The sequence below is a fragment of the Leptonychotes weddellii genome, chromosome 1 (assembly GCF_054177405.1).
Source record: "Leptonychotes weddellii isolate Sample4059 chromosome 1, ASM5417740v2, whole genome shotgun sequence".
NCBI classification, from domain to species: domain Eukaryota; kingdom Metazoa; phylum Chordata; class Mammalia; order Carnivora; family Phocidae; genus Leptonychotes; species Leptonychotes weddellii.
Genome location: NC_138369.1, coordinates 128,741,559 through 128,750,323, shown reverse-complemented (window position 1 = coordinate 128,750,323; position 8,765 = coordinate 128,741,559). Strand labels below are relative to the sequence as shown.

The window sequence follows — 8,765 nt, the reverse complement described above, 5'->3', positions numbered from 1 at the left end:
GCAAAGTCTGCTTAAGACTCTCCCTCTCCCGGGCGCCTGGATGGCTCAGTTGGTTAAGTGACTGCCTTCGGCTCAGGTCATGATCCCAGTGTCCTGGGATCGAGTCCCACATCGGGCTCCCGGCTCAGCGGGGAGCCTGCTTCTCCCTCTGACCCTCTCCTCTCTCATGCTGTTTCTCTCTCGCTCGCTCTCTAATAAATAAATAAATAAAATCTTAAAAAAAAAAAAAAAAGACTCTCCCTCTCCCTCTGCCCATGCATACCTGCTCTCACTCTCTCAAATAAATAAATAAAATCTTAAAAAAAAAAAAAAGGAATACAGTGAATGATATTGTAATAGCAATGTAATGGGACAGATGGTAGATATACTTGTGGTGAGCATAGCAGAATGTATAAACTTACCAAACCACTAAGTTGTACACCTAAAACTAATGTAACATTGTATGTCAACTAAAAAAAAAAAAAAAAAGGAACTCAACCAGGCAAAAATAGTACAAACCTAAAGTCTCAAAAGAAACCAGACTTCTGAAGATGTCATTAGGACACTGATGACATTAGACCTCATAGGTCTGGATCAGCCTCCCTTAGAGGCACAATGGCTTTTTGGGCCTTCTATGCAAAGCTGCAAAAGGATTTCCCTGATAATATGGTCATGGAACAATTTTGAGGAGACAAATTAGGATGCAAAACCAAAGGAACTGAGGGTATAGGTAAAAGTCCCAAATACATAAAACATCTTATACACATGTATACCAGGTCAAAAACACAGGAAATGGAACATTAGGTAAAACCACTTTGCCTTTATTTGCCTAATGACAAAGGCCAAAATAACTGAACAAATTAATAACACTCACATAGGAAAACAATGTACTGAACACGGATTGAGGAAAACGCCCTATGGATGATGGCACTGGGGATGGGGCTAACATTCACATCAAGGCCAGTGTTTCTTCCCACACGCCCTTTTCTTTTCAAGATCCTCAATACAAAGCAACCAATCAACTCTCTGTGTTTAAAACAGTCAGTGCCCCCCTAAGAAGGGTAGGAAAGCCCTCTTTAAACCTAAAGGAACACAACCTGAGTCATCCTAGTATTAAACCTAGCACTTTTGTTTTCTATCCCAATCTGAGAATTAACATACAACTTTGGCGGACAGAAAATCTTTCTTCTTTCTTTTAAAGAAAATTAACATTTAATAGTATAATCCTAAGAACATGTCCTACTTATTTGGAAAAATAGAAGCTAGGGACCACTCTTTATCCCATGACAATCTATTCTATGAGAGAAAACAAGAACAATCATTGTATGATTTTGAAAAATACAATCTTTAAAAATACCTATATTGGTAAGCTTTAAAAAAAAAATACCATTAGTTAAAAACATTGCTAAGGGAGCTTTTTTTCCTACCTGTATTAGTTCAACTTCTGGTGAAAGTGTGTGCTGACAGAAAATGTAGAAGCTAAGGCTTTTAGGGAATTAAAGAAAAAGCAGCAAAATATAATTGATTTGGAAAGATTTTAGACAGAGATCTAGAACAGGGTCAAAAAAGCAATGAGCTCCAGAATAACAAAAGCTACCCACAAATCAAGATAATCCAGAGAAACAAAAGCACTGTGAAGAACCATCTGGGGTGGGGGGGGGGCGGGGGATGGAATATCCAGAGGCTGCCTGACCAGTTGTGTGGTCACAAGTAAAATAAGAAAAATCTAACTCGGGTGCTGGGTTATCAGCAATCTGAAAAAGTCAAAAGTTCTCTTGACCTCATAATGCTTCATATTTTTTCTTATTTAGCATCTTCAACCTCCTCCTATCCCCAGCCTTCTTACCCAAGCCTCAGCGAAATAATGGTCTTTGGCTCTAGCTATCAGAAACAGCTGCAGCAGTACAAAGAATCTGTTTCTACTCCTCTAAAGTTTCAACCTCTATTCCTTAGTGCTACTGAGTCTAGTGTATGAAAAGAGCAAACTTTCTGCCCAGCCATCTCAAGGTAAATGAAGTAGCACCTCCCCAGCACCAGCTCCTGGGTTTGTCTCCATTCTTCTGTCTTACATACTGAGCTCTGAAGCCAACCAGTGTTTAAGGCTCTCCCATCTCTGCTACATTTGGCTTATTGCTTTGTGTGTGGGATTCAGGGAAATAGCTAAGTAATATTAATATTAGAAATCAATATTAATAGTTAATATTAAAATTAATAATAGAAGATTTACAGATCACAGGCATGGTCATGGTAGGCAAACCACTAACTTCATTTAATTAGGCACAAATGATCAAATAACACATCATCCCAACAGCTTCTTCCCTCCACACATCCTTGTCCAGCACCTAGGATCACATTTATCCCAAAGTAGCTAATATGCCACACAATAAAAGTTTTAGCCTTAAGTCAAAATTATTTGAGGATGCACTAGTGTTAGGAGACTGAGGCCACAGAGGCTCATCAAAAGGGGTGAGAGGGCTTTCCAAGCACTTGTGCATATGCTGGCCCTGGCGGTCTCACAGAACTTATTAGCACAGCGGTTATATTCCAGGGACAGGGAATGCCCAAAGTAGCCCATTGACAGAGCAGAGGAAGAGGTCCAGACAGTAAACTTGAGAGGAGTGACATGCAGGGAGGAAAACCACATTCTGAGCATCTCCCTTGCCAAATACACTTGGCCAATATGTACTTTGAGGGAACAGGTAGGTGACCTTCAGTGATGATTTCATCATCTTTCTATACCAGGGAGAATAAGACAGAGATAGGCAGAATGCCCAAAGAGGGAAGACTAAAGCAGAAAAGTTAAAATATGTGATCCTATGAAGCTGGTTAATGTAGGAAAACAAGAACTTGAACTGTTTCAAAAAAAGGATTCCAAGTCAAAACTCATGTAAACCATATTTGATAGCAAAAATAGCACTTCATGAGAAGAGTCAGAAATGTAGTTTACATAAGCCGTCAGGACAACAAGAGAGTTCCCCCTCTTTGTCTCTACTCTGTCTCTCTGGGTGATCGGAGTTTTAGGAAACCAGGTAGTCCTGCTGTGCAAGCAGGCAGTGATTCTAGCCTCTGATCCTCAGGCAGAAGAGCAGGTTTTACCAGAAAGTATTTAGGGAAGAGACTATGAGATGCTCACAGCCCTAGCATAGGGGCAAGAAAAGATAAAATGCAGTTTTCTTAGCTGAAAACACCAAAACTCCACCCCCACAAGGGGTATTTATGAGTGACAGGGTGGGGCCTGGACATAAGCAATTTTACCCCTGAACCCAGCTACAGGATTATTGAAGATGATGGTCTGCTCGGTCATGTAGCTGCAGAATGCTAGAGGCTTAAAATGAGCTCGTGCTCAACTGCAAGTGTTAAGCTTCAGCATCTCTGATGTGGAATATAAGTGACGAATCCTCCTGGGCAACCTAACAGGAGAAGTGGGACCATAACCACCAGGCACACGTGGGAAAGGAAGAGAACCTGCCATTCTCTTGTAATGTTTTGTGGCCTGCTGGAGGGGCAGCGGAGGGAAGTCCCAACCACTGCAACCTTCAGAGGAAAAGAAACACCACCTGGAGCATTAGTTCCAGTTAAGAACATTCTTAAGAAGGACAGAGTTCAAGATAAGGCTTTAGGAAGGGGGGGGGGGGTGTTTCTTTATACTTTTGTGTTTAAATTCTGTGCAAATCTCTCTAAATATTCAATATGGCTTTGAGCAACATGGATTAACAGATCATGTTCAAACTGCAGACATTTACAAAGTATCCTCTGTAAAAAGCTAGGTAATAGCATTGAAATAGCAGGGCCAGGGACTTATACCCAGATGGGAAAATTAACCTAACCTGATCCTTTATAGGATTGAGTACTGTCCCACTCCCCTCCCCAATCACAATAAACCTGAAAGTGTTCCTTCCTTCAAAGGTAGACTGTAGGAAAGAGATTGACAAGAGCTCCCAAATAACTGGGCAACAGAGTTTTCTGAGAAGATGAACACAGCAGGAAAACCGCAGCTGATGCCATGTGGTCTGTCCCATCCACATCAGTGTCTTTCCATGGGCCCCATCAGGTCCAACAAGAAACTCCTCAGGGAGTAAGAAAAGTTCGGCTCAGATCTTCTTCTCACAGCCACATTGACACATGTGCCAGCAATTCATTGAGGGGGTTTGTGACTGAGTTTACTCAGCTTTTAGCTTTTTTTTAAGGACACCAAAATTATGCTATTTCCCCTCCCCCTGAAATCACTCATCAGCATGGCTCATTGCTTGAAGGACTTGGCAAGCCACCAACAGAAGGCAAACACTATAGTGTATCAGGAAGAAAAGGCCTCTGGGTAATACACCACTTCCTTCTGCCCACTCCTCAGGGGCAAAGAATTAGTTCTACTTACAACATTTGAAAGACTAATTTTTAAAAAATTAATAAAAATGACAATTTCCCTGTCAAAATCACATGAACATAAACAGTAAAGCAAAGTCTGTAGGGAGGGTATATGGATGCAGAACAGGTTTCTGAGGTGTAGTCAGCCTCTTTCTTCGTGTGGCTAGGTGATGTCTCTTGGAGGATGGGCTGCTGATCCCATCCTACATCCTCCTGCCCCAACTTTCTTTCCTTTGTAGCTGTCCTTAGGTTTAGTGTTGGAATCACAATTTGAAATTCAACAGAGAGCTTCCAAAGGTGATGGGACAGAGGGAGGGAAGAGGAAAGGAGGGATGAAAACTTAGTCTTCTTCATCCTCACTGATATCATAGGCTGCAGCCTTGTGCCTGGAGAGGTTTGCTGGGGAGGAAGGCGGGGAAGTCTTGCCAGAGAAGGGCCATCGAAAAGACGGGGAGGGGGAGCGTTCCCGAGTGGGGCTGCTGCTGGGACTCTGCTTTGGACTGATGGCCTGCAGCATCCGGCCTTTCCCCTCTTTCAGCATATGTTTCTAGGGAGACCAAAAGGAAGAATTAGAAGAAACCTAGGGATCTTACTAAATCACCATTGGAGGATCTGAGACTTCAAATTATCACAAGTGCCCTCTGCAATGTCAAAAGTGATCGAATAAGCTAGGGGAGGGATATATCTAAAATTTTAAGCAATTTCCTCCCTAAAGTAGTCCACGCTATGCTACTTATCTAAGGGTTTCCACACGTTATCTGCAGTCACCCAATTCTCGACTTCTGTGTCAAAGGAATTCTTAAATGGCTACTTGGTCTGCAGTCCAGGCTCCAGGCAAAAACAAAGGAACTAACCCAGACAAAAGAGTACCTATTCTAGTTTTAGAGCTCTTTGAAAAGGAAATTCTATATTCTCCCTGAGTAATCTGTTCTGGTATCAAATACTTTCACAGTTAGATCCTTCCAGATATCCTAGGGCCCATTTGCTAAATAACTACATTCACCTTCTATTTGGCTTGAAAAGATCTTGTTACTCCTCAAGGACAGAACTCTAACCTCAGGCAGCAGCTCTGCAGCAGCTGTTTGTAGTGGCACAGCTTTCTTTTTACTGTTCTTCATTCTTTCCTTTCCTTTTTATCTAAAACTATAATACAGAAGCAAGCTGGGCAAGGTTACTTGCTTATCACCAGATTTGGAGGTTGACAGCTGGCAAAATTATTTAGGAGAATGTGTAACCTCTTTCCGTAACGATTTTAAACAACTTTTTGGGGATAGTTGAAATATAGTTCAGCCCAATATAAGGAACAGATTAGACAACTACTTAATGTTGATGTCCCTTTCTATAGTGCTATAATTCTTTCCACAGCATGAAAATTCCCTAAATTTTCCTGAAATTCCCTAAATTGTCCACCAGGAAAGAACATACCAGCGCTCCTTCTGGACCAAACATTTCCAGGAAACTTCCAATGAATTCTCGGGATTTCTCCTCCCATTTCTGAATGAGATCAATGCTTTTTTCCTCGACCTTCTGAACAAATTCTTTTGACTTTTCTTCCACATCTTTCACTTTCTTCTTTACTTTGTCAACCCGCTCTTGCAAGTGGTATTTCTTCTCCTAAGTAAAGAAATAATTGTTTTGAGAAATAATACTCTGACCTCCATTCCAAAGGGAGAAGAAGAAAAAAACATTTCAGCACTCTACTGACACTATTTCCAGCCATTAGAATTTCACTTCGCCCTAATCTATCCCTTGTTTCTCTAGCATAATAACAGATTAAATATACTCTGGATGGTCATCTTATATGAAAGTGTGATAATCCGAACATTGTAGAAGCCTGGACTAAACTAAATATATAGAGTATGCTCAGTAACAGATGGGCATATAGCCAAATGAAGTCAGATTTTTTAAGACTACATCAAAAATTAGTGATGTACAAGACGTTGGCTAACTGAACATAATAATTAAAAAAAAAAACCCCATAAACTTGGAACATAAACATGCCCAACATAACCCAAACCCCATTCTAGATGAAGATACATAAGGAGCCACAGGATTACTGCACAATATTGCCAAGAATAAGACAACTATAATAGGTTGAAGTAGCAGATCTTTTACTTAATTTGTTTATTGTACTGGATGCTTTCTATCATTGGCTTATGCTATGATTTTAGAAGAGCTGTTTGTTTTATTTTTTAGTATTTAGAGATCTGTTTGCTCATTTGCAAAATGAAGATGATACTCTATGGTCCTACCAGCTTCCCTAACAGAAGGGAAAATGGTATGAACCCTCTGGGGGTGGGGGGAGGATGTTTAGCCAAAGGAAAAGTATTTTCATAATTTCCAGATCATAAAGGGGAACGGGAATATGTTTAGTATTTTTAAACACCTGAAAAAGATTCTGTAGTAGGTGGTTAACAACAGCTAGGGTTTATCTGCAAAGATAAACACATTTCGATAAAACCATTTCATCTATTCATTATTCACACAACTGGCAGCAGGTAAGGGAGCACGGTAAGCTACTTGTATAGAATTATAGTTAGCAGCTTTCTTCTTTTATTTTTATTATTTTTTAAAGATTTTATTTATTTATTTGAGAGAGAGAGTGAGAGAGAGAAAGAGCACAAGAGGGGGGAGCAGGAGAGGGAGAAGCAGACTCCCTGCTGAGCAGGTAGCCCGATGCGGGACTCGATCCTGGGACTCCAGGATCATGACCTGAGCCGAAGGCAGTCGCTTAACCAACTGAGCCACCCAGGCGCCCAGCTTTCTTCTTTTAAAATCAACTTTATTAAGATAAAATTTATATACAACATGTATAGCAGTTTGTTTCTAAAAGGCAATATTAAGCTAAGATACACTTTGCTTTCATAAATCAAATTTTAAAACCTAGGTCCACATGCCCTGAGAAATTGCATGGAAAATGTTGTGTGCCACTATCCACACAGGGAGAGGACCCGCAACTTTCATTACATTTTCCAAAGACCATCGAATCAAAAAAAAAAAAAAGCTGTTTTAAATATATTTGATATAAATACTGTACTATGTTAAGTAACATATTTTTTTTTTTGAGATTTTATTTATTTATTTGACAGAGAGAGACACAGCGAGAGAGGGAACACAAGCAGGGGGAGTGGGAGAGGGAGAAGCAGGCTCCCCGCTGAGCAGGGAGCCCAATGCGGGGCTTGATCCCAGGACACTGGGATCATGACCTGAGCCAAAGGTGGATGCTTAACGACTGAGCTACCCAGGCACCTCGAGTAACATATTCTTATTTAATTGGCTGTGTGTCTTTATATCAATGTGTTGATACTAGACCATTAAGGCAGAGAATGCCTCTGTTTTATTCTTTTTGTAGAGAGCTTAGCACAGTGTAATCAGCAAAGAGGCATTCATTGAATTTTGGAGGTGATAATTACAGCAGACTGAAAAGCAACTTTAGCTCAGATAAAGTAGGAGGCAAACGTGTGTCCTATAGGGCCAGGGAACTCTGGGATGAAGTCGAACTCACATTGATAAAGCTGACATTGAGCTCCTTTGCTGTGTAGCCCCTCTGTAGGTTCCGTCGGGCATAAACATCATAATCCCGGACAATTCGGGTGATGATGTCTGATGTGGAGATACCTTCTGTCCTCTGTGTTGGTGCAAACATACCTAATCCAAGAACACATACAAACACTGTGACATTCTGGTTAACTCAGGCAGTAGGACTAGATGGACACTGGGAGCAACATTCTTTTCCTCAAAAAACGATCTTCTAAGTGAAGTCTGGAGATGCTGACATACAGGAGGAGGACTGAATCAAAGGCTAGGGGTAAGGAAAGGAAGAACTATATGGCCCTAATATTAAAAAAAAATATGGGCCTGGGAGAGAGATTCCTAAAATTAAAAGAGATATCAAAAGTAGATGTTTAGACTGAGAATTGATGGATATCAGTGCTATGCTCACATAAACATCTTAAGTGTGACTGAAAGTATATTGAATTTCTAAGTGTATAAGTTTTCCTCTGTAAAGTAGCAATGTCATTAAATCTCTGTTACTGCCCCTGAGACTCCATAAAGTGAGGATGTACATCAGCTTACTCACCTGCTTCCTTGATGTGCTTATAAACATCATCGCTCCCAGCAGAAGAATAAGGGATGTCATCATGGGCTACAAAATCAATCTGAAATAAGGAAAAATCACGTAAAACCCAGGATCACTGCCATCAAAAAGAACCAGTAAATATTCCCCCAGAAAATACTCTCCCAGTAAATACTCCCCCAGATCCAGATAAAGGACAAGGGGAGGCCAGGCCTCAAATGGACTTTTTTTCTTTATCTCTCTTTGCTTTGCTTCATAAATTCTGTGACTCATTCACAAGCCACCCAATCTAATTATTTATCACTCATAAATATGAAGTTGACCAGTTTCTTTTTTTAGCTAATTC

General features: G+C 40.6%; 1 protein-coding gene across 7 annotated transcripts in view; it reads right to left on the bottom strand.

Moving 5' to 3' along the window:
• The window catches only part of PCYT1A (phosphate cytidylyltransferase 1A, choline), a 94,826-nt gene that overhangs the window by 32,147 nt on the left and 53,914 nt on the right, over positions 1-8,765 (bottom strand). For 5 of the 7 annotated variants that reach the window (XM_031037171.2, XM_081832116.1, XM_031037173.2 and 2 more), the window contains 4 exons: positions 8,423-8,501; positions 7,847-7,989; positions 5,767-5,955; positions 780-4,888 (listed from right to left, as the gene is read on the bottom strand). In XM_031037171.2, coding sequence (XP_030893031.1) covers positions 4,682-4,888; positions 5,767-5,955; positions 7,847-7,989; positions 8,423-8,501 — 618 coding nt within the window. In that variant the 3' untranslated portion in view covers positions 780-4,681. Of the gene's footprint in view, positions 1-779; positions 4,889-5,766; positions 5,956-7,846; positions 7,990-8,422; positions 8,502-8,765 lie in introns of those variants that run through there. The other 2 variants (XM_081832127.1, XM_081832138.1) reach the window with 1 other exon arrangement.